Source organism: Typopeltis vanoorti, chromosome 25 (genome assembly GCF_054136105.1).
Source record: "Typopeltis vanoorti isolate ZY-2024b chromosome 25, IOZ_Tvanoo_1.0, whole genome shotgun sequence".
NCBI lineage: Eukaryota > Metazoa > Arthropoda > Arachnida > Uropygi > Thelyphonidae > Typopeltis > Typopeltis vanoorti.
The window spans coordinates 39,965,512-39,992,306 of record NC_143573.1 but is presented as its reverse complement, the minus strand read 5'-3'; the positions used below and the strand labels follow the sequence as shown (position 1 = coordinate 39,992,306).

Sequence of the window (26,795 nt, the reverse complement as noted above, 5' to 3'; positions counted from 1 at the left end):
TCTATTAGTGTTGGCATACCCCATAGAGTATTGTGACCAGTAAAGTCACCCATCAAAAGTATGGGTTCAGGCAGTTGCGAGATAAGGTTATCAAGATCTATTTCATTTAACTCAGCACTTGGTGGTAAATAAATTGAACATACTGTAATAAGAAATCCCACAGAGAAGCGAATCGCTACTGCTTCCAGAAGTAGAAAATTGGAACTGATGGAAAGGAATATGACTGCCTACTAGGATAGCTTTTCCTCCATGAGCAGGACTACCTCCAGTTCTATCCTTGCGTACAACACTGAAATTCCTAAAGGTAGGGTCCTCATTGAGTCTTAAGTATGTTTCCTATAAAAGAAAGGTTTGTGTTTCTGCAACAAAATCTTGATATCATCGATATTCTGGTGAAATCCATGACAGTTCCATTGTACAAATTTTCCTATTGCTTTGGTTTTATAGACTTGTCTGGTTTTCGGGAGGTTGAGGACTTACCTTTTGTCATATTTATCAATTGTTTTGGGGAAGTATGGACAGCCAGTGTCCATCTCTTCCTCTGGTAGAGTATTCGATACGGATGCGTCTGATGTGTTAAGGTCAGTTGGTAAGTTTAGTTTACTTTCACTGGGTATTGAAGTATCCATATTTTCTGTGGGAGTATCTGGTGGTTTATGTTTAAGTGATATCTTTGCCATAATTTTTTGACAAGTGAGTTTTCATCGAGTGGGATCATTTTTGGAGTTGTCTCTGGAGTAAGGCCATAGGTCATGTGATTGATGCACTCAACAGAGAAGTACTTGTGATCATAAGGTGCAGGTATGGTGAAATTATCAGATGGTGGAACAGACATACAAGTTTGAGTTGCTACTGTCACTTTCTTAATTGTTACTTTCTCAGCATATGAGGATCTCAAAGCAGGTGTGATAGTGGCAAGCTTTCTTTTTGCATCCTGGTATGTTATGTTTTGCTCTATTTTCATTCTTTGTATTTCTTTTTCATCTTTCCATTTCTGACATGCATAAGAGTAAGCTGGATGATCTCCCTGACAGTTGACACATTTAGCTTTTTTTGCACGAGTAAAGAGCATGATAACAAGATTTGTTATCATGCTCTTTACTACCACATCGAGCACAGGTAGTAGAACCATGACAGGCAGTTTGGGCATGTCCATATATCTGACATTTAAAGCATCTCAGTGGGTTAGGGATGTACATCCTAACAGGACAGCTGAGATACCCTGCTTTTACAGATGTTGGAGGCTTAGGTGTATCAAAAGTACGGATGATGTTCTTGGTTGAAATTAGGTGACCATTCCTATGTATCAGGATGCACCTCACACCTGTCACTCCTTGATCGTTAAGTTCTGAACATATCTCCTCATCAGGAACATCAAGGAGATCCCATTCTGATATCACTCCTCTACAGGAGTTAAGTGTTTTATGAGGTGTTACTGTAATTTCTATTCCACCAATTGTTGTTACTCTTAGTAGTTTCTCAGAATGTTGCTGACACAATGTTTCCACAAGGACATCACTAGAACGCAATTTAACAGTTTTGGGAGGTCCTTCTAAATCTTTTCGAATAAAGAAGAGCGGCATTTTCCCTATTGGTTTTTCATCTGTAGCATGAATGATTAAAAATGTTGGTACATTTATGTTGGCATCATATGTCTTTTGTTTCTTACTTCTGTTTCCATATGCTGTATCTACAGTGTCAGTACTTGGTTGGGACTTCGATAGGGCCCCTGAAACATCTGAAGATGAAGGATTCATACTCAAGAAGTTTTTGGTTTGGTGGCAGAGCTCTCCCCCACCCACCATGGAGCCACACATGGATGCCCACTGCCTGGCAAGCAATGACTGCTCTCAGGAGTGGAATGCCTGGGATACTATACCGGAACTACAGGAAGCCTAGGATCCCGATCCCAGGTCATGGGGGTGGGAGACTTACTGCAACACCGTTAACTCTTGCAGGCAAGCCCACTAGCCGATTGATCCTGCTGGGCTATCCAGGACCGCCCTTCTTGCCGAAGCAGGGGCTAAAGTATTGCAAGACTACCAGGATCCCCCTTTCTGGATGTCCACGGGTTGCACCGCACAGCAAACATGGCAGTAGGGTGTTGGATCCCAGTGATGGTTGTCTGGAAAAAAGGATAGTGAAAAAGACTCAGGAGAAGTAGAGCGAAGAATACTGTAAGGAAAAAAAAGAAAAAAAAAGACGGAAAAGGGCCAGTACCATCACTGGGAAGTCCCCTCCACCACGAACAGGTGCCCCACATGGGGGTTGGGGGCATGCAATCTCGAAGAAAAAAGCATTGTGGAGGCAACACAAAAATGAGCAATGGTCAGTTACATGAGGAGTACAAAGAGCAAGCAAGGAAGGTGACTCCTTTGGTAAGGGTAGCAAAAGTGCAGAATGAGCAGCAGTTAGCAAATGATGCTAAAAAAAGTCCTAGGGAGATTTTCAATATATGGCCAATAGAAGGAAGAATGATTATAGGAGGATGATGTGGTCAGTGTCATGGGAGAATGATAAACACTGAGAAGAGTATAATAGAGTTGTTAAGTGAGCAGTTCATTAAAGTATTCCATACTTGTGACTGTAACATAATGCATAACTTGAGAGCAGCGGGAATGGGACAGGAACCACTGATGGTGAGTAAGCAGGAGGTATATGAGGAATTGAATGACATGATGGTATATCACCATGTGCCTTGAAGAAATGTTCGAGGTAATTAAAAGTCTTATTTTTTTAACATGAGTTTTAGATTAGCCCAAGTTCCAAAGGAGTGGAAAGAGGGCAAAATTGTTCCACTTCATAAAGTAAGTGATAAGACTAAAGCTTTGAATTATAGGCCAGTCTGCTTGTCTGGAGTTGTCAAGATGTTGGAAGAGCTAGTGAGGACAAGGATTCAGAACTGGGCTGACAGCAGCAGAATTCTCTTTAATGGACAGCATGGATTTACTAAAGGAAAATCGTGATTTAGAGATCTACTTACTTATTATAACAAGGTGACTACATTGGACAAAGGGAGGGTGCATGTACAGTAATATATTTAGATTTTGCAAAGGCTTTCGATAAATTGCCACATGACAAGCTAGCAGTTAAACTGGAACAAATGGAGTAGGATAGTAGATTAATGCATTGGATTTATATTGGATGTTTGATAGGTATCAGCATGGGGAATGATTTGCAGCGAGTTGTCTGCAGATGATGCAAACAACTGTATATCACTGTTTCTGGTCTCTGGAATATGGATTATGAGGACAGAATGCAAATTGCAGAGCCTAGTAGATAGAAGAGGGGGGGGGACATCATTAAGGCATAATAAGTTGGTAAGAGGTAATTACCAGATTAATGTAAATGACATTTTTCACAGAATGTCTGGAGGGGTAGAACATCCCTGGAATCTGATTAAGGAGGGTATGAATGGAATGCATCAGACAGTGAAAGCATTTAAGTCAAGGTATGATGAGCTGTGCATGTGACCACCTATGATGGTCTCTTGACTCCATGGAGGTCTGATGATAATATCTCTACTCATCCATTTAATCACCATGTGATTTATTCTTCTGACATTAGGCAAGCAGTCTGATATTGCTTTTCTCAAACAATCCCTGACCAATTCCCGTGCACTACTGACATTCTTTCCTTATAGCTTCTTTTATATGTTTAGCAACTTCCCAGAACAAGACTGCATGGTCACTCTCCACAATTGGTTGTGGAGAGTGATCCCGGTCCCCTCTATAACATGTTGTTTCAGGTAAATATCCCTTAGCAACTGTATTTCCACTACCATCTTGCCATGCCACCTTTCCTCCCTCCAATCTATGTTCCCATAGTTGAAGTCTCCCATAATAGTTGATCAGCCTGCATGCTCTGCTAATCTGTCATAGTTAACATAAATTTATTTACTTGACGTCTTGACATTAATATCAATGTTATCATCATCATCTGGAGTACATATAAGGAAGAACACAAAATGTATTATATCTAAAGCAAACTACAGAATAAATGATTTAGCCAACCATATTTAGTTGTTTTTGCAAACTGGGTGCTGTATGTCATTTCACACTGTATGCCACAAATTTTATATTTTATCTTTTGTATCTATATAGTTTTTTTTTTCTCACAAACTTAGTTTAATAAATTAAAGTAATAGATAAAAATTAATAACTGCTTAGTCTATCACTACTCGAGTGATCTGAAAAAAAGTCTCGCCCATGGTATCAATACTGATGTGCTATAGGTTTTACAGCCTTTCCTGAGTGGGAATCACATAATAGTCTCATCTTGCTTCTACTCCAAATGGTAAGCTTGTATTCCAAGCTTACTTCCAAACAAAGGAGATAAGAATCAATGGAGAGTTCAGTAGGTTCAAATTACAGCAAAGCAACCAAGAGGAGAAAGTATTATGTCTGTCAACTGTACGTATTCTGCAGGGCATTATTTTCTGAAATGGAAATCCCTGCTGCTTCTGTATTAGAAAAGATAACTCAACAACTTTCCTCAAGGGATCATTTTGGTTAGTACGGGAGTGTCAAACCTGAGGCAAGTGATGCTGGACCATGCTTTACTTCATGTAATATACATCTGTATGCTAACTGTAGCCTGGTCCCTACTATTCTTTCTTTCTTGTTGTTCCTCTTACTTCTTCCTCCCAATGCTATTAGAGTAATTGAGGGTAGGATGAATATTTCCTATTGTACTATATTCTTTCATCTCACATAGTGGGAGTCTCTTTCCCTCCCAGAAGGCAAGTTCAGAGACCTTAAGGTAGCAGCCCCACCAACAAACTCACCCTGCAAAAGGTTGGTAGCCTGTCCAAGGAAAATTACATTACTTGCAAAGCTCTGAAGAAGAAAAATAGGATGGACTTAATTGGAAATGACCCAGATAATGGACAAGGAACTCTCTTTGAAAAATTAAAAATAGCTATTTGGAATGTCTGTGGAATCCCACACACAAAATTGACAAGCTAAACAGAGAACTAAAAAATAGAAACATTGATATAGCAGCAATAACTGAGACAAAAAAGAAAGGATTTCAAATCCTGTAAGATTATGTTAAGATCTCCAGTCTCAGAAGACAAATGGGCTTCATCTGAAAGTGGAAAAAATGGAAAAACAAAATCTTGGATTATACTTGGGTATCAGACAGAATATTCAAAGTCAGAATGAAAATTATGAATCAAACATTCAATATTATCAGAATTTATGAACGAGTAGATGTTAAAGAGGAAAAGACAGAAGAATTTCACTGAAAACTTCAGGAATGTATGAATGAAACAAATAAAAATGAAGCAACAATCTTAATGGGAGATTTCAATGCTAGAGTGGGAAGGATGCATTGGATCAGAGAGAGAGAATCAGTAATCAATAACAATGGAATTATATTAAGGAACTTTTACATATTTAACAAGTTAAAAATCATCAATACTTTCTTCAGACATAAAAATATACATCAGTACACATGGGAAGCAAGAGGAACTAAATCAATTATAGATTACATTATTATTATTAACAACAAACTAAATATCAAGAATACAAGGGTTTTTAGAGGGAGCGAAATTGATAATGATCACATGTTAGTTGAAAGCAGATTTGAATTCATAAAGAGAACCACATACTCCAAAAGAAAAAAAGATAAAGAATCAAGAGCTAATAAACAGTTTAAAATTCACCTCTTAGAATAGGTGAGTATTAGAAACTTATATAAAAGCAGAATAAGTGATAAAATAAAACCAACCAAAATCAATATTGACTGAATGAAAAAATGTAAAGGAAATCAGACTAAAAGCAGCAGAAGAAAGTTTAAGATACAAATCACAAAAAAACAAAAAACAAAAAACAAAAAAAAAATGGCTCAGAATTTGGAATAATGATTTAAAGGAATTAATCGGAAGGAAAAAACAGACTTTTAAAATCTATCTGCAGAGCAAAAACACTGTTGACTATATACAATATAAGAAACTACGGGCTGAAGTCAGAAAGTTTTCAAGAAGTGTACACAAAGATTGGAGTAAATATGTTAAATCATTAAAGCATGATATCAGTGGACCACAAAGAATATGTTTTAAAATTTTCATTCAACTACAAACAGAAAATGACCAATTAAAAAATAATCTAATTTCCAAAGAGGATTGGACAGAACACTACAAAATATTGTGGAATGAAAAACAAGAAATAAAAAAACAATGACAAAACTCTCAAAACTGAAGATATCAATATACAGAAAAGTCATCATCATCAAATTCCTGCCATGTACCCTCAAGGGGTGTACAGGATATGATAGTACTACATGAAAAAAATTACATCATTATTAACTTCCTATCTACAATTTTCCACCAAATCAGTCTGTTACTTGTCAAGACTTAAACATTATCAGATCTTATATTTCTATTGTCTAAGGCACTTTGTACCGTATCAATCCACCTATATCTTGGTCTTCCTCTGGGTCGTTTTGCTGCCAAACTGGCAGAGAACACTTGTTTTGCTAATCTTTCCTCGCCCATTCTGTTTAAGTGACCATACCACATGAGATTAGCTCTGCTAACGCATTCCTGGATGCTGACAATGTCAAGTTCTTTCCTAATATCCTCGTTTTTAATATGATATTGCCATTGATGCCATCTGTTCACGCCTATAATCTTTCTCAGGACTCTCATATCTGTGGTCTCTAGGCTTTAGTCAAGTGTTTTATTTCTGACCCAGCTCTCAGATCCATAAGTTAAAACTGGTTTCAACACTGTCTTGTATACAGCTAATTTAGTGTTCCGACTAATTTCTCTCTTATTCCATATGAATTTATTCAATTGACTTCCCACCATACCAGCTTTGCTGATTCTGTTGTCTATTTCTATATTTAATTCACCATCTTCACTAAAAATCGTGCCTAAGTAGCTGAAATGTTTTACTTGTTCCACAGGTTCTCCATTCACAACACAGTTGACATTTTCAATGATTCTGCTTATTTTCATTGTCTTTTTATTGCTGACATTCATACCATGTCTATTACAACAGCTATTCAATTTAGTCAGAGAATCTTGCAGACTTGTAGCAGATTTATTTAGAAGTATAACATCATCCACATAAAGCAAAGAGCTGACATTAACATCTCCAATTTTTATATCATGTTTAATACCACTTTCCTTCATAATGTGATCCATATAAATAATGAATAACAGAGGGGTTAATGTACATCCTTGTCTCACACCAGATTTAACATTAAACCATCTTCCTGTACTTCTTTCAATTCTAACTGCTGACTTACAACTCAAATAAAGACGAAGTATTGCTTGATATAATGCCCCATTGACACCATATAACTGCAGAGTATTGAATAGCTTCTCTCTTGGCACCTTGTCATATGCCTTTTCCAAATCGACAAAACTTAAATACAGATCGTTGTTATATTCCCATGCTTTCTCGACTATTTGTTGTAAAGTGAAGATCTAATCCTGACAGCCTCTATTTGGCCTGAATCCAGCTTGTTCTTCACCAAGCTTTCCTTCCACAATTCTCAACCATTTCTCAAGTATACTTGCATAGATCTTGCCAGGAACACTCAGTAGGGAAATACCTCTGTAATTCTCACATTCAGTTTTATTTCCCTTTTTATATATGGGTGCTATTAGAGCTCTACTCCAATCATCAGGAATTCGTCCCTCTGTCCAGGCTTTCTTAACTATGCAGTGCAGCCACTGTAAGACTCTTATACCACCATACTTCAGCATTTCTGGTCGAATATCATCTACTCCTGCTGCCTTTCCACATTTCAAGCCTTTGACGGCTTTTTCTACTTCAAGTATGGATACGTATTCCTGACTGCATGCCTGGTCAGTGTTTTTTTACCACTGTGCTGTCATCACTGCTTGTTTCATTTAGCAGTTTTTCAAAGTAATTACTCCATACCTCAAGGATGTCTTTTTCTCCCGTTTTCATGTCACCTTTATCATCTCTAACTCCTTTTACAGCACTCTTTCCTCCATTGCTAAGCTTCTTCAACAACCTCCAGAATATTTTGCAACCTTCTTGATATTTATTTTCTATATTCTTGCCAAACTCCTCCCATGACTTTTCTTTAGCTAGTTTTACACACTGTTTAGCATTCTTGCATTTGTCTCTATATTCTCTAAGAGCACAAGCTGACTTATTTGACAGGAACTTTTGATATGCTTTCTTCTTTTCCTTCACTGCCTCTTTAACTTCCTGTGTCCAACAGGGAGTTCTGATTTTTTTATCCTTGCACACAACCTCACCACATGCCTCTCTGGCACAATCAATCAATGTTTTCTTCAGAGTTTGCCACTGAATCTCCAAGGTTTGATTCCTGTTCTCAAATTCTTTCATTTTTTCTTCAATAATCTTTGTGTATTTTAGTCTACAGTTCACTTCTAAGAGCTGTTCAACTTTTATTCGCTTTAAAACTTTCTTACATGTTATTCTTTTCAATATGAAATTCAATTTTATCCTGCTCAAGACTAAATAGTGATCACTTCCAATTTCAAATCCTCTGTACACTCTGGTGTCCTGCACCAGGGAGAAAACATCACTATCAACAATAACATAGTCAATGAGACTTTTCTTATTCCTTGCCTCTTCTCTCCATGTGAATTTGTGCACATTTTTATGTTGGAACATAGTGTGTGTAATAACCAGTCCATGTCCTGAGCAGAAATCCAACAGATATTTGCCATTATTATTAGCTTTGCTCTTTTCTCCAAATTTTCCCAAAATATTTTTGTATGTCTCACAATCATTTCCTACTCTGCTATTTAGATCCCCAACAAGGACCAACTTTTCCTTTTTCATTGTGTCAGTTGCTTTTTCTAAAGCCTCAAAAAATTCCTCCACTTCTACCTTGGTAGAACCTTCTGTGGGACCATAGGCACAAATAAGTCTCATTGTCCAGTTCCCCATTCTCATATTTGCCCACATTACTCTGCTTGAGACTGACTGCCATTCAAGAAGATTAGCCTCATATTTTGTGTTGAATACTATGGCTACTCCTTCTTTTCCTTGATTGTCATTGCCTGTATATAACATTTTGTATTTATTGCTCAGAAAGATCTCACCAGTTTTGGTATTTTTTGTTTCAGTCACCCCTATTATGTCGATCTGGTACTTATCTAATTCCTCAGCTAGCTCCATTTCTTTGCCATTCAGGCTTCTTACGTTGATAGTACCGATCTTTAACTCTGGTGATGTTGAGTTGGGGTTTGTTTTGAGATTTGTTCCAGTAGCTGACTTTTCGCTGTTCGCCCTGCTTCCTGGCAAAAACAACGGGGGCCTTGTTTAACCGGGCGACACCCAAGCCAGCATGAAATTTTGTCATGTTGTACCATCATTTTTTATTTTGGTTTAACCAATAAGAATACAATTTGGTCGGCTAAATCCCAAATTGCCAGCCCATCCTCGTTCGTTCAGTATCCAAGTAGATACCCAACAGGGTGCACCACGAGAAGGTGAGGATTGGACATTAGGTCAGAAGCCCTGGTCGGTTCTCTGCATTCCTTTAAAGGCTATGTGGAGGTCTCATCTTAGTTATATAGCTTTGACCCTTAAGCACCCCATACAGAAAAGTAAAGAATAGTAATGGAAGAATTTAAGAAAAAAAAAATAAAAAAAATTAAGAAATAGGCCTGGGCCTAGATGGAATATGCATTGAGCTCTTTAAATATGCAGACAATAGCTTAAAAGAAAACCTATATAAACTCTTCAATAAAATGGGAAACTGGAGTACAGTAATCCCTCGATTAATGTGACCCCGATTAGTGCATCATTTTTTTGATTCAATTAGTGCGCCTATATACATCTTAAAAATAAATGTTAAAGATTTTAAAAATTTTCTATCTACACATTTTTATGGCTAACGATTTTAAAACATCACTAACCAGAATGAAATAGTTTAGTTACTGATTTAAAGCATTTTACAAAGTTATTTTTAATGGCATACTACACTACTTCCATGTACACTGTGTATACTATGTTCCAAATTTTTACTGCCAAAATTTATGCCGTCTGCTAATTACATAGCATTTTCCTGATCATATCTCTTACCTTCTTTGCAATTATTTTTCTTACATTTTTTTTTTTTTTTTTTAATTTTAAAGTATTTTCCCAACCTTTCATCATGAGAAAAAAAAATATTAATGAGCAAAAAAGTGGAAGTGTGAAAATAATTGGAAAAGTAATCTCATTGGAAGAAACACTTGAAATAATAAAGAAAGTAAACAAGGCGAGTCCAGAGCAAAGATAAGACAAGAACATTGAAATGGGTGAATCAACTATAAGAGCAATTTTAAGCAAACCTGCTGAATACAAAGTATTATAATGATTGAATTAGAGAAACTTCTTTGTACACGGATCGAAGATTGCAACCAAAAACGGATCCTGCTAAAAACTGACCTTGTTAAATCAAAAGCATTAAGTCTCTTTGCAACCTTGAAAGAAAGGGCTATCAATGATGGAAAAGAAGAATTCCACGTTAGTGCTGGGTGGCTTGAGAAATAGCCTACATAATGTTCTAATCACAGGCGAAGCTGCACGTGCCGATAAGGAGGTGGCTGCAAATTATCCAGAGATTTGAAGAAAATTATATAAGGGGCTATTGTAACCAACAAATATTTAATCTCAATGAAACTGGCCTTTTTTTGGAAACCAATGCCTTCCAAGACTTTTCTGGCTAAATCAGAGAAATCTCAGCCTGGTTATAAAGTCACAAAGTCGAATGAAATTACTGCTAACAATATGTGATCCATTTGGAAGCACATTCTTCCACATTGTGCAAATGATTTTAGAGGCTTTTCAAATGAATCTAAGTTAATTAAATCTCATTCTGAGAAACTGAGTGATTCCGACCTACCTGCTAAATTTAGATGCACAGTGGGAAGATCCTGATGAATATGAAGAAAATTTAATCACTGATAAGCCCAAAGAGATTTCACAGAAACAAATTAAAATATTTTTCATCCAACCAAAACTTTTAAGTAGCAATGCTTAGAGACTGGCCCTTGTGAAGAGAGAAGCAGGAAAATTTGCAGAAGTGGCAGTCGTATGAAAAAAAGAAACAGAATGAATGCCAGAATAATAGATTTATATTTTGAATATGTTTTATTGTCTTTCAGCTTCATAGTTTTCCTTTAACTAGGTCCTGAGAAATACCCTAATTCTTTTATAAAAAAAATCAAGGGTAAAAAAAGAAATTTGAGGAACGAATTATACTTTTTCCCATAGGTTGTTATATTTGATTAGTGCGTTTTCGATTAATGCACCTGTTTTAAAGAACGCATTAGGCGCACTAATCGGGGGGATTGCTGTAGTAATATTCACAAAAAGATTCCAAGGACAAATGTGGAAATTACAGAGGCATTACTCTTTTAATAACAGCATCTAAACTATATGCAAATATCTTAAAGAATGGACTAATTAAATACACAGAAAATTATTTAGAAGAAGAACAGTGTGGTTTTAGAAGAGGGAGAGGATGCACAGATGCCTCTTTCACAACAGATCATAGAATAAAAGAAAATATTTAACTTGCCCACTGTCTTATTGATTGACTATGAGAAAGCATATGATAACTTGAACATAAATCTACTCTGGAAAATATTAATAAATATTTTTAAATACCTCCTCAAGTAATTAAAGCAATAAAAAGTATATAAAAAGTCTGGTACAGTGGTACAGATACCAAAAAAACCTCTCTAAAAATTTCTCTCTTATTCAGAATAAGGCAATTAAATTAACCGACTCCTCTCTCGCAGACTCACTTCAGTCACTTTCTCACATACATTTTGTTTATATCTTATGCTACTTTTATAGATATTTTGATCTTCACAAATGCCTTTCTGCTGAACTGGATTCCATCATTCTTCCAATCTCTTCTCTGTAGATGCATGTCAACATTCATTCATAACCCTGCTGTTTCCAACCTACTGAACCAACTTCTCATCTCCCTCTTTTGTTGTGTCTGCATCAATCCTCTAGAACAGTCTTCCATATGTAGCATTCCCAGGCACTACAACCATCAGTTGTTCCAAGATTGCTTCTTTCATCTTAACCATTTGTCTATAAACACACCCAAAGCACCAATGTGCTATAGGTGCTTTATTATGATGTATGCCTTAGTGATTTACTGAACACACGCATACATAAAATTTTGAATATACACAAAGCAACGAGAAAGGGAAATTTTTGAAACACAAGGATGAGTATTTTTTAAAAGAATGCCACAGCTATCTAAATTCTGCTAGACGATCCATCAACCACAAGAATCTGGTTATCTGCATCAACAAGTGCATTCCTGAAACACTTTGGGTAGGGATGAAATATATAAGGAAGAGGATGAGACTTGGGGGGGGGGGGGGGAACTTCACCTGGAATGTCAACATCAGCCATTTTCCAACCTTTCATCATGAGTAAAAGAATTAGTGAGCAAAAAAGTGGAAGTGTGAAAATGATTGGAAAAGTAATCTCATTGGAAGAAACACTTGAAATAATAAAGAAAGTAAACAAGGAGAGTCCAGAGCAAAGATAAGACAAGAACGTTGAAATGGGTGAATCAACTATAAGAGCAATTTTATAGTTTATTATGTGTTTCTTTAAAAAACTACTTATACCCCATAACTTCATTAATAAAAACTATGTGAACTAAAATCATATCATTTGTACACAAGGAAAATAATAAAATATAGGGTTGACAAAAAAAAAAACTAAGCATAAATTACTACTTACATAACCCTTTCAAACCAAGATAGTAATTTGAATGTACTTGTAGTAGGGGCATAGCAAGTAGCAGCAGGCTCTGGAGCACAATCTGCAGCCATGAAGACAACAAGAGCATACATAGTACTGTTGTGCTATAAAATACACATTACTGATGTCAGTTATATTAAATTGTTCAAATAAATACAGTTGAAGCTATGAATTCTAATGAAATGAAGATAATGTCATTTTCCAAAAACAATTTGTGGTATGCTTCCTCTTCATTTATTTCTTACTTTATGAATTTAATTAATTTCACTTACATTAGTAAAACTGATGATGTGCACAACACAAAATCCATGCACCAAGTTTCAATGCAAAACAAGCATGATTTTAACACCAACAGGCTCAAAACAAATTCTGAGAACAAGGTGTTATGACATTCATTGCTTTGAACTTGAATATAAAATATAGATAGTCAATTTCTGTGCGTGTGTTAAACATTACTGTAGGGGTGTACTGTCAAGATAAGTGATTTATGTACCAGTCGCGAGGAAAAAAGTACATTCAAGTAATTTAACATTAAAAGATACATCACTTTGAAAATGAATTTATAGTATATCACATTTTATGATTTTTTTCTCATATTAAATTTCAATACAATTACAAAATTTACAGATGTATACATTTATAAATTACATATAATAAAAGTCTGATGCAATAAGTATCACAAATAATGAGATGTGTGATTTTATGAATACTACTGTATTTTTTTAAAATGGTAATCTTATGACAGGTTTTTCAACCTAAAGCATACATTTGGTACCACGGATGAGCAGAAAGTCATGGAGAAAAAAGGGAACTTGTTAGTATTGAATTTGAATTCATTATTATAATTTATGGAGACAAGTACAATGTTAGAGTAATAATCTCGACTGAATATAAACCAATATTATTACTTGACATTTCAACCTTCATATCAAGGTCTGAAATATATTGTATATTATTCTAGACTTTGATATAAAGGTAATGACACCAGGTTTTTATTTATATATATATATATATATAAAGGTTATGACACCAGGATTTACACACACACAACGAGACAAGCTACATTGCAATATACTTCATTAACAAAAACTTATTAAAAAATTTATTATAAGTTTAGGGTTGTCGCGGGGCCATTAATGTGTCTCATTAATTAAGAGAATATCAATTCTGAAGTGGTCGCAAATTCTTGCTAAAATCATAATTTGTTCTACTATGTTCTTCTAGTATACTATGTCAAAGCGAGAGTCCTGTTATCTTTATTGCTAGAGATTACTAACAAATAAATTAAAACAAAAACAGCACTGATGGTGGTCAATATATGAAAGAAGAGTTGAAATCATTGTTTAGAGTCCTGAAGTGTTTGGTGAAGAACTTAAAATAGAGAGTATATGAGTTGAATGTGTGCCATCCATATTCTATGGATTTTTAAAGCCAACAATAATTGTTGAGATTAGGATGGTTCATAAAAATCCTTAAAATATGGATGCACACAATTCAACACACACTGCTTTAATTTTGAGTTCTCCAGCAAACTCTCACTTTAGGACTAAGCAATAATTTCAGCTTTTATTTCATACAGAACTGAAATTATTTTATATTTTGCCTGCTAGTAATCTCTAGCCAAACAGATAACAGGATTCTATGTAGTAGGGTTTTTCCCATCAGAGGTCAGTGTTACTTTAGTATATTATGTGTATTGTAATATAGGTTACATTTTTGTAAATATGTACAGTTCAGATGATGACTGGATATAAAGTTTGAAATGCCATGTAATTATTTTGGTTTATATTAAATTGAAGTCATTACTCTAACATGGCAGTTGTCTTCATAATTTATTATAATGAAGACTGCTCATCGTATAACTGTGAAAGAAAAAAATTGAATTTGAAGATAGATTATATTCTTCAGGAAACATATTATTGTGATTTTTATTCATTTTATTGTATTTAGTACATTTACTAACATATTTTAAGATATATTATTAAGTTAATATAGGTTTTAAAAATGGCACCAAAACACAGAACAGAGCAGCATGTCAAATATCTCCCTGCAGTCCCATGACAATATCACTGACATACACATTGAAGAGTAATGATTCCAGTACTGAACCCTATGCAACTCCACTTGTGACCCTCCTACTCTATGATACTGCTCCCCAATATACAACTGATATCAGAAAGCCAGTTATCAATCCAATCCACTAACTTCATAACCAAACAGACATGTTGCAACTTAAAAAACCAATTTGTCATGTGGCACCCTGTCAAATGCATTTGCAAAATCAAAAAATAAATAAATTTAAAAATTTTAAAAATGAGCATATGCATTACCCTCATCCACTGCTCTTGTTACTCTATTGTAAATGGTAACCAGATTACTAAATAAGAGTACCCTTTAACAAATCCATGCAAGACTGCATAAGTAATATTGCCCTCATCTGCCCAATTCTATATATGAGTTTGTACCAATTTCTCCAAAATCTTAACTACAGAAAAAATATAAATAGGCCTATAGTTTGATACCTCCATTCTACCACCATCCTTATGCAATGGTACTATCCTATCCTCCTTCAACTATCCAGGAACCTTTGCCAGCCTGGTTGGCCGAGTAGTTAGCGTCTCCAGTCAAGAAGCTACGGGTTTGAATCTTGCCAAGGGCATGGATGTTTGCGATTGTCCTACTAACCAATTACCATATGTACTGCTGTGACTGTGTCCTGGTGCAGTATGACCTTTGATGTCTTTGCACCATAAAAAAAAAATCAAATCAATCAAAACCAGGAACCTTTACTGATGCAATATTTTTGTTAAACAACTAAGTTAATGGCATGGTCAGTTCCAGAGCACATTTCTTTAAAAAACATGCTGAAATTATCATTTGATGATTAGTCTAATCTAATAATAACAAAATTTAGTACTTACATCACAACCACAATCTCTTTCATCAGCAGGAGCACCATTAAAATATCTGAAACATTTAAAATATCACCAACAATTATAATGAAATGTTAAAATTTTAGAAAAAAAAAATCAACATTACCAATCTCATGAAATTTCTGATTGTACCAGAAAACAGTATACACAAGAGTACAACATAATTAAATTTATGTAATTACTATCAACAATTTTCCTATAAATTAGGCTTACTTACAAGAAACAAAATATTGTCATAGCTTTTATTTTGGCCATCTAAGGTACTTCCAACAATCGACTCTCAGAATCATAAGTTAAAACTGGTTTGAACATGCACACTAGTTTGGCTAATTTCTCTCTTGTACCATATAAATGTATTCATCTAACTCTCCATCATACTGACTATGCTTAGTCTATTATCTATTTCCGAATTTGATCTTCACTAAAAAATTGTACCTAAAATATCTCAAGTGTTTTACTTGTCCTGTTAAGTTATTGGGAATGCAATTGATGTATTCTATGTTCAGTCTACTTTCATGGTTTTCGTTCTTTAATTACTGATTTTCATACATTTGTTACAGGACTTATTCAATTTAGTTCAACAGAGTTGAAGACATACTGGATTTATGTGGAAATATAACATTATCTTTATAAAGTCAAGACTTCATAGTGTGTATCCTTGTCTCACAAATACTTTTACATCACACCATTTTTTATCCCCATTAATTTTAACTATTGACTTAGATAATGCATTGCTTTGTATAATGTCACGTTTACTTCATGTAACTATAGTATTCTGAGAACAACTTTCCTCTTGGAACCTTCTTGTATGCATTTTCCAGATCTACAGAACTTAAATATAGATTCTTGTTATTTTTAGGTGAGAGAAAGGCATTTCACTGCTTGGTGTGAGACCACTGTTCAATTTTGTGTATGCCTGAGATGGCTTGAAAATGTCCCATGTTTGGGGTCTGGATTAATTAACAAAATAAATAAAATTTAAAAAAAAAAATTTTTTTCCCTCCCCAACACACACAATATGAAGATGGAGTGCTTTTGAGGACAGTCATTAAAAAAAAAAAAAAAAAAAAAAAAAAAAAAAAGATGATTTCTTGAATATTTGCCTATGGGGTATAACCCAACTTAGTTTGCTCTTCCCCAAGTTTCTCTTCTGCACAAATCATACCTGGAACATGTTGCAAGGAAATTCCACAGTAATTCATTATCATCAATTAACTGAAATGTATCAGGGATGTTCAGGCTTCTATGACAGCATAACACGATTAAGTTTAGATTATTATTAATCTGCTATCAATAATTTTCCTCCAAATTAGTCTATTATTTGTCAGCACTCCAATACAGAAATACCTTGTATAGTGCGGTTAATTGATTCCAAAAAGCGTCCGCACTATACAAAACCGCGTTGTTCGAGGTCTATTTATAAAGTTTTCAATTTAATTTGTTTATTACAAAAATTTAGGATAATAAAAATGTTTAAAAATGAAAAAAAAATGTTATTTTATTAACTAAATAACAAATAAAATCCTTTTAAACTGATATAAAATTTGTTGAAAACAAAACAAATATTGCTTCAATTTTAGCATACAGTAATTTACTTTTTACTAAAGTAGTCTTTTAGTGTTCGTTGAACAATCCTTGTCTTCTTTGTCTCTTCAAGTGCTAGATCTCTGTAGCATTTGATGGCATTATTGAGACTTTGTCTCACTTTGATGCTTCTTTCCAAATTCGGGTCGGCATTTATGAGAAAGTCAGAAGCTTCGTCAATTTTTCTCACAAAAGTTGAAAGGTCAGCAAAGGAAAATTCTTCAACCATGACATCAGTGGAGTCATCTTCGTCTTCTTCTGCTTCATAGGCTCGTTGTTGTTCTAACTCCAAAAGGGTTTCATCATCCAGATCATTTAAATAAGAATCAATACATTCGTTCACATTGTTACAATCTAAACTTGTAAAACCAAGATCTTTGCCCATCTGCACAATTTCTGTTGAGATTTCCTCTTTCTGTGTTGCAAAGGCAACAAAGTCCTTTGAACAATGCAGCAAGATATTATGCCATATGGTTCTCATGTTGCTTTGAGTCACCTCTTGCCAAGATCCACAAATATCTTGAATGGTATCTTTTATGTTAAATTTCTTCCAAAATTCACTTAAAGTCCAAGAATCTTCTTCTGCTGCAGCTTTAATAGCTTGAGCAAAAGTTCATCTTAAATAGCAAGCCTTGAAAGTGGAGATAACGCCTTGATCCATCGGTTGCAGAACTGATGTGTTTGGAGGAAAAAATGAATCTTGACATTTTCATCTAAGTCAGTCAATAGAGTTGGATGGCCTGGCGCATTGTGTAATAAAAGCAAAATTTTGAAAGGAATATCATTCTTTTTACAATAGCTTTTAACTTCAGGGCAAAAACAAGTTTTAAACCAGTCTTCGAAAATTGAACGAGTCACCCACGCTTTTTTTTATTCAAACGCCAACGAACAGGTAAATTGTTCTTTGTAAAGCCCTTAAGAGCTCTTGGGTTTTCCACTCTGTACACTAACAGTGACTTCAATTTTAAATCACCTGATGCATTACCTCCTAGTAAAAGGTCAATCGGTCTTTTGGCACTTTATACCTAGCTTTGTTTTTTCCTTCTCTGCTAGAAATGTGCGCGATGGCATTCTTTTCCAGAACAAGCCAGTCTCGTCAGCATTAAAAATTTGATCATCTGTGTAGCATTCCTTCTCAATAAACTCCTTCGATTCATTGGGAAATAATTCTGCAGTTTTAGTGTCAGCACTTGCGCTTTCACCTTGGATTCTTACGTTATGGAGTCCCATATGCTTTTTGAAATTGTAGAACCACTCGCGACTTGTTATAAAAGTTTCACTGGTTGTACCTCCTTCATTTTCGCTTTCATTTTCTTTTATTTTGTCATATAGACTTCTTGCTTTTGCCTGGATTATCATTTGACTCAAAGGAATCTTTTTCTGATTACAATCTTCAATCCAGATCATTAGAAGGCGTTCCATATTTTCCATTGTAGAAGATCGATTTCTCATGATCACTTTTGACATATAAGAAGCAGTGCTCATTCCATGTTGTTTAATCTTTTCTTTGCTCTGAATAATTGTTCGTACAGATGACTCATTCAATGAATTCTCACGTGCTATTTTAGCAAATGAAGCGCCATTCTAGTGACATTTTATAATTTTAAGGTTTTTCTCTAATGTCAACCACTTGTGTTTTTTTGTTGCTCCAACAGTGTCTTCTTTGTTTTGTCTCTTTTCACTCATGCTTAAATAATAAAAAAATATTAAATACTAATATTAACATAAATAATAAAATGCCATGGGGAAAGAATGTGTCTACATGAGAGCCAATCGAATAACTACTGCATAAACGTGGCTCTCGACTGTCACTTGTGGCACCTCGGAGTCGCCGGTCAGCATTGACCATGTTAGTGTAATAATGATAAGTGTAATAATAAAAAACGTGTTAAACCAAAACCTACGTTGTTCAAAACCACGCTATACAAGGTATTCCTGTACTGTCATATTTAATATTTCATTCTTCTAAGGCACTACTGACTGAATCAATCCACCCAGACCTGGGTCTTCTTCTGGGTCTCTTTCCTGCCATCTTGATATCAAATACCTGTTTTGCTAACCTTTCGTTACTCATCCTATTTAAGTGGCCATACCATTTAATACTAACACCTTAGATTAACTTTGCTCACACAAAATAGAATGCTAATAATAACTTAAAACTAGTATGATGTTTTGGTTAATTTCTTTCTTATTCCATATAAATTTATTCAACTGGCTCACCACCATGCTAGATTTGCTTATTAATCAAATAGCTTTCTCAGCATCCAAAAAAACTAGGCATTCTCTTTTGTTCAAGATGCTATTTTACACCAACCAACCCTTAATATACAAATCCCAAATCCACCCTTGCTTAGAATACTGTTCACATGTTCGGGTGAAGCATCTAAAACTTGTTGATTCTGTCCAGAGGAGAGCAGTTCAGCTCATAGATAATCCCTCTCCATACTCACTAAAAGCTGTACCTCAATTTAGATGAAATAGTTTACTTGTTCTATAGGCCCTCCATTGAAAATGCAGATGAAGTTTTCGATTTCTGCTATTTTCAAATAGTTTGATCTTTTTCCTGCTGATTTTCATGCTAAATTTGTTCTGCTGTTATGCAACTTGGAGACTTGCATTGGATGTGTTCAGGAGTACAATATTATCTGCATAAAGCAGAGAGCTAAGTTTAAATATGTAAGATTCTAATATTAGGTTTAATGTCACTTTCTTTCATAATATGATCCATATAGATGATGAATAACAGTGAAGATGTGCATCCTTGTCTCTTATCCCTGATTGTACATTTCTGAACAAATATCTGCTGCCTTTCCACATTAAGAATTTCTCACGAATTTTCTACTTCAAGTACTATTATATAATATTGATTGCATTCCTCTTGACTATTTCCTACCTATCCTTGCTAGTTTCAATTAACAATCCCTTAAAGTAATTACTCCAAACATCCAGATTATAAGCTTTTCTTTAACAGCCTCCATAATGAACTGACATTTTCATTATATTTATCTTCTGTCATTCTTCCAATGACTTTTGTTTAGCTACTTGTATATAAGAGTAAGGTTTCTTACTTTTTCCTCTATACTATCTCAGGGCCTGCTGGATAGATATTTTTCATCCTTGCAAATTACTCGTCACATCTACCTATCACCTACCCTCTTTCATGTACATAAACAATTTATCCCATCACTACTAATCCTATCCACAGCTTTGAAGATGATAGTACTCTCCATTCATCCTACTCATTTGACAAACCATGCAGTGTGCAGATATCCTAAGCATTAAGATAATCTACAACCAATGCCTTAAACATCGATCTATGTACTATCTTTCAATCGGGTGAGGACAATCTGGTAACATTCAATGCCACCAAAACATGGTCTTGCCTTTACTCTCACAAAAGAAATCTCAGCTCAGATTCCTTTAATCTCAATAATACACAAATCACTAGATAAGATCTCTCTCTCTGTATGAACAAACATTCACCTCTGGCCTCTCCTGATACAAACACATCACATCAATGGCTTTCTCAGCATCCAAAAAACTAGGCATTCTCTTTTGTTCAAGATGCTATTTTACACCAACCAACCCTTAACAGACAAATCCTAAATCCAACCTTGCTTAGAATACTGTTCACATGTTCAGGGCGAAGCATCTATAACTTCTCTGAAAGTTCTTGATGCCGTCCAGAGGAGAGAGCAGTTCAGCTCATAGATGATCCCCTCTCTTACAGATTCACTTGAACCTCTATCTCACAGATGAGTGTTTCAGCTCTGTCTGTTCTACAGGTACTTAAATCGACATTGCCCACACTGAAATGGCAACCATGATTCCTCCACTTTCTGTTGCACTTGTTAATACAAGAGCAGCAAGCTGCCCAGCACCCTCTTACTATGTAACTGCAAACACACTGAATCCTTTTCTTCTTCCTCTTCATTCCATCTACTTCTGTCCTCAAACAGCCTACCACAAGAAATATTTCCAGACAACTACAACCCTTCAAAAGAAATGTCAATAAACTTCTGAGTGCTCACCTACATCCCACATATGGCACTGATGTGCTTATAGGTCCTTCAACCTTCCGTGCATGTGATCAATATAAAAAGCATGCCCTGCTGGCTGAATCCATGCTTTTTCAGGTTTTGTCAATGAGTCTCCAAGGTTTTGTTCTTATTTTCAAACTCTCATTTTTGTTTAATATTTGTATAACTATCAATTATCAAAAAAATAAAAAAGTATCAATTATTAAAAAAAGTTACATCATGGCCTAAAGAAAATTACCAAGAAATGAAAAACTTACTATGTTAAATCTCCTCAGATAGCTTTGATATCATTTCATCATTTATCAATGTACCATTGACAAAGACTAATGGTATCATCAAGCCACATTTCCTTTCTGAGATATTTGAATTATTCAAATACACCATTTATTCGGGTTATTTCTTACAGAAAAGAAAAATATAAAACAACTACACCACATGGAGATGCAATGGATTCCCTCTTCTCCCACCCACACCAGTCAAATTCTACATAGAATTTCTTGAAAATCAAAAGTTAACATGGCTGCACATGAACCAACAGTATGACTATGCTATGTTTGGCAAACACATCTGGCCATATTACACACATTTTAGTGAACTTAAACAGCCCCCACCCCCACATACACACACAAAAATATACTTCACTATAGAAAAATAAACTTATGAGTATATCCTCTTACTAGACACACTAGTTACCTGACTACCAAATGTTTCATTATCCTTTTGTTTATAGGAAACCTGCAAACTGGAAAGTACTTACATAAGCAATCACAACATTGTCCATCCCAAAAGTACACAACATCCTCAAAACACCACAAAGCCAGGGCTATTTGCTCAGCTGACAGACCTCACTGAAGTTGGGTACCTTCAGTACTTTTTTTTTTTAAGCCAATGAATAATGCATGGTCCTCTACCTCTCCTCCAATTAACATACAAGTTCACAGCAAAACTACTCCTATTCTTTATAGCCAGGGTAAATTTGAAAACACAATCACCATGCTACTTTCAAACCAAGCATCCAACAAACAACTTTCATCCATCTTACTAAGAACCAACTTCCTCTGTACATCCCAAAGTGGATAAAGTTCTTGTGCCCACAACTTAGCCTGCTTTGGACAGACTGGTAGATATTAGATCTGTTAATATCAGTCTTGAACATAAAACTACATCTGTTGATGGAAGTTTTTTCACTTGGCTATGCTACCAATTACATATTTGATTTAATCCTTTATCCAAGTGTAAGCAAACAAAGTTGGTACCTGAAATATTTTCAGGTCTTGGATAAAGAATTAAACCAAATATGTAATTGGTAGCATAGCCAAGTGAAAAAACTTCCATCAACTATCTCTAATCCAGAGAATTTTAATAATAAGGTGTTGATACCTTTTGGCAACTGGTACATGGTGATATGACTTTTGCATTACTTCCACCTCAGTATCACCACCTCTGGGTCTAGCTCCCACTGAAGAGATTATGGAAAGGATCTCTGGGTACTGATCCTTTCCATAATGCATAGCATTATACATACTTATAAGGATATGTGCTTTGCATTATGGGATACTAATAGCGATCAGAACTTATGCTACCTTTACGACTAGTTGCCATAGTCCTGAAAATATTTCAGGTGCAAACTTTGTTTGCTTACACTTGGATAAAGGATTAAACCAAATATGTAATTGGTAACTACATCTGTGATCATGTGTATGGCAAGTCAGGACAATGACAAACCATACTCTAGACCAGGGTTTCTCAAACTTTTTCTACGACAGAACACTTCACAAATCCTGAAATGTTCACGGAACACCTTGGGTTATTTTGTAATGTATTAAATAATAATTAATTAAACATCAATTAAACTATCATTAAATTAATTTGTGCTGATTTTCATTGACATATCCCATTCAGATCACCAAAAATTTTAAATGTTATAAGTACTTACGAGTGAATGCAGACTTTTCTCCTGTGTGCTGGTTTTGTAGGTTAGTTAAATATAAAATAAATAAGTAAATCTAAGTGTTAAGAAAAAACAATCATTTATTATCAAATGTTAATTAGTGAAAACAAAACAGATAAAAATAGTAAAATGTATAGTGCAAATTAAGTTCTTAATGTCACCGAAGTTTTGGGGTCTTTGAATTACAAATTCTTTTGATATCAGGCACAATATTAGAAAGTTGGATTCTCATATTTGGTGTAGCATCGAATCTGTTCCTGGACTTTGATTTGGTTGCAGCATAATATGAAAATCCTGCCTCGCATAAATATGTCGTTGTAAAAGGAAGTAAAACAAAAATAGCTAGATTTGACACCCTTGTCCAGATATTATTTATTGGCAGTTCCTTGTAGTTTTGTTTTAAATCAGAGTCACTAATTAAGTCAATTAGATTTGCATAGTCACTTGCGGTGAAGCCTGCTGGCTTAGCTGTCACTATAAATGGATTCAGAATCCAGGAATTGTCCTCACTGGATTTTGGAAAATATTGCAAAAGGGTTGATTGCAAGTCATGCACGGGTTCTAAAATTACGTTAGATACTTCTTCATTTACTTTAGGTTGCAGCATAATATGAAAATCCTGCCTATTTCAATCAAAAATTCATGCAAGGTGGGAAAATAATCAAAATTATTCTGTTCAACTGTAGAAATCCAGAATTGCAACTTCCTATCAAAAGATGCAATTTTATCTCTTGTATTAAAAACTGTAATATTCTTTCCTTGTAAAGATAAGTTAATTTCATTGCACTTTGTAAAAATATCTGCCAGATACGTACGCAAGACTCATCAACCATTAAGAAATTCTTCATAATTCAATAAAATTTTGTCCTAAATTATGTGACATCAAGAAGACCATTAACTCACTATGAAGTTCAAAAAGCCTTGTTAATGCTTTTGCTCTGGATAGCCGTCTCACTTCAGTATGTAATAAAAGTGCATTATGTGCACTACCATTTCATCGCACAAAATTTTAAATAATCTGGATTGAAGTGGTCGAGATTTTACATAGTTGATCATTTTTCGGCTTCATCTAAAATAGTTTTTAAATATGTACGAATTCTTTTTGTTACTAGTGTTTGTCTATGCAAAACACTAGTAACAAAAATGCCTTTTGGTGGCTCCAGTAGCTACTTGCAGGATACGTGTTACAACTCCCTTCCTCTTTCCTACGATTACTTGAGCACCATCTGTACAAATATCAATACACTCCTCCCAACCGATTTCCTGTTTTGTAATATAATTATTAATACAGTTGAATATATCTTCTCCAGTAGTGTTTTCTTGTAGATATTCACACATGAGTAAATCTTCTTCAATACTTTTATCAAATATGTAACGAACAAACACTAGTAATACAGCGAGTCCTGCAACATCTGTAGTTTCATCCATTTGCAATGAATATTCACTGCAGTCTAAGTCGATGAATTAGCTCTTTTTCTATGTCAGCAGAAAGATCTTTGATGCGGTGTGAAACAGTATCATTTGATAATTGTACTGCATCTATTTTTTTAGCAACCTGCTCGTTTAACATGCATGATACAATGTCTTTCATACAAGGCTTAATGAGCGTCTCACCAATTGTATGAGCTTCACCATGAAGTGCAATGCAGTAACTCATGCGAAAAGACGCCTCTGTTACATTTTCAGTTGTAGCAATTGTAGCCATTTGAAGTTTAGATTTTTCTAGTGAGTCACGTCGTCTCTTAAAAAAATGTATATCTTTCCTTTGTAATCAGTGTGTTTCGTTTTGAAGTGCCTACGAAATTTAGCAGGAGCCAAAGAACTGTTTACTAGTATTTTATTACATAAAACATCAGGAGCATGTGTATTGCCAATACACATAAATCCATAATTTAAATAACTTTCATGGTACTTAAGTTTTGGTCTGTTCTTAGATGACTCTTGTTCTTGAATATTAGCTTTTGAAGAAACCACAGTTTGCAATTCCATATCTTCTCCAATCATATGAGTAGATGTGTCAGCAGAAGTACTTGCTCCTCCTTGTGTTAAAGTTCCTGTCTTTTAACAAGTATCCAGGGGTATTTTTTCAATAACATTCAAATTCCAATATTTGTCAGAGCTATAATAAAAACAAATAGAATTTTGTTGTAAGGGTAACTTTAGTATGAAAAACAATAAGATTATAAATAAGAAATGTCGAATAATATAAAAGTAAATGAATAATGCAAAATAGTAAAAAAAGACTGCAACACACAAAAGTAAATATGAATTGTAACAATACTTGTAAGAAAAGTACTAAACCGTATCAAATAATGTAAAAGCAATTGTAATAAGAATGATTTGATAAAATGTTCAGTAACAAAAATTAAACAGTTCAAAATAAATCAGATATTAATTATAAAATTAGTTAAAAGAGTAAGAAGAATTCTTTTTTTTTAAAAGTCGCCTCGCCTACTCCCTATATACGAGAATAAGGCGTTAGCTGATTTTTTTTTTTTCCCCGAGGGCCTGGTCCAAACAAATTTACTGGACTAATGAAATGTTGTAGCATGTCGTAGTTTATTCAGGCAAACATCATTAAATTAATTTGTTCTGATTTTCATTTACATATCCCATTCTGATCATGAAATATATTTAAAATATTATTATAAATACTTACGAGTGAATGCAGACTTTTACTCCTGTGTGCTGGTAGTTTTCCCCTCCTTTTGTACATCCTGGAGATCATTGTAGGCTTCAAGTGGATGACTCGCTATCCTTTCCATCACAAACCCCTTCAATAAGAGATTTCTTAATACCAAAATTAAAAAAAGTGAATTGTCTCTTATTCATATCAGATTTTAATCCTATATTCCTATTACTTTTAAAAAATCATGGCACTCCGGTTTCAGAACAAGCACTTACACACTGCAATACGAACTTGCGAAGAAAGTATTCAGTAGTAATAGATTTGAGAACCGGATACAGACTACCTTGATCTTGTATTTCAGTGGAAAAATTTTCTTTATACTTCCTTGCTGATTGGTCACTGATATTTGCTAGGTCAAGCACTCTCTGACCCCTAATATTTTCCATTACATCCTGTCGCAGATAGTTATCCCTTAATTGGGTGTCGAGGCTAGCTGGTGAACGGACGTGCTATCGGAGAGCTACTGAGAGATTTGTGATTTTTGTTGATTTATTGGTGTTTTGGATTCAATTTAATGGACTTAAGTGTGTAATTTTGGTATATTATTGGAGCTTTATTAGCGTGGTTAGTGTACTAAAGTGTTTTATAACATAATCTATGTCGGGAAGTCGCCGCTAGATGAATTCGTAATGTGTAGTGTTCGTGCAAGCTCCAGATAAGATGAGTATCATTTTCAGTTATCGATACAAATTACTTAATATTGTGTAGTTTTGTTTTGTTTGCCTTGCGTATTTTAGTGCGTCTATTTTTGGTGTGTTATAACGTATAATTTGACAAAACACGTTGCAAATAAGGATGGCACCTGTGCGAAGGAAAATGGCGGCCAGTAATGAAAGTTCGCCATCGTTATCAAAG

General features: G+C 34.8%; 1 protein-coding gene across 4 annotated transcripts in view; it reads right to left on the bottom strand.

Moving 5' to 3' along the window:
• LOC150092679 (mediator of RNA polymerase II transcription subunit 25-like) overlaps positions 1-26,795 on the bottom strand; it is a 616,627-nt gene that overhangs the window by 548,059 nt on the left and 41,773 nt on the right. For all 4 annotated transcript variants that reach the window (XM_090414304.1, XM_090414306.1, XM_090414307.1 and 1 more), the window contains exons 3-4: positions 15,665-15,710; positions 12,723-12,847 (exon numbers count right to left, since the gene is read on the bottom strand). In XM_090414304.1, the coding sequence (XP_090270430.1) occupies positions 12,723-12,847; positions 15,665-15,710 (171 nt within the window). The remainder of the gene's footprint in view (positions 1-12,722; positions 12,848-15,664; positions 15,711-26,795) is intronic.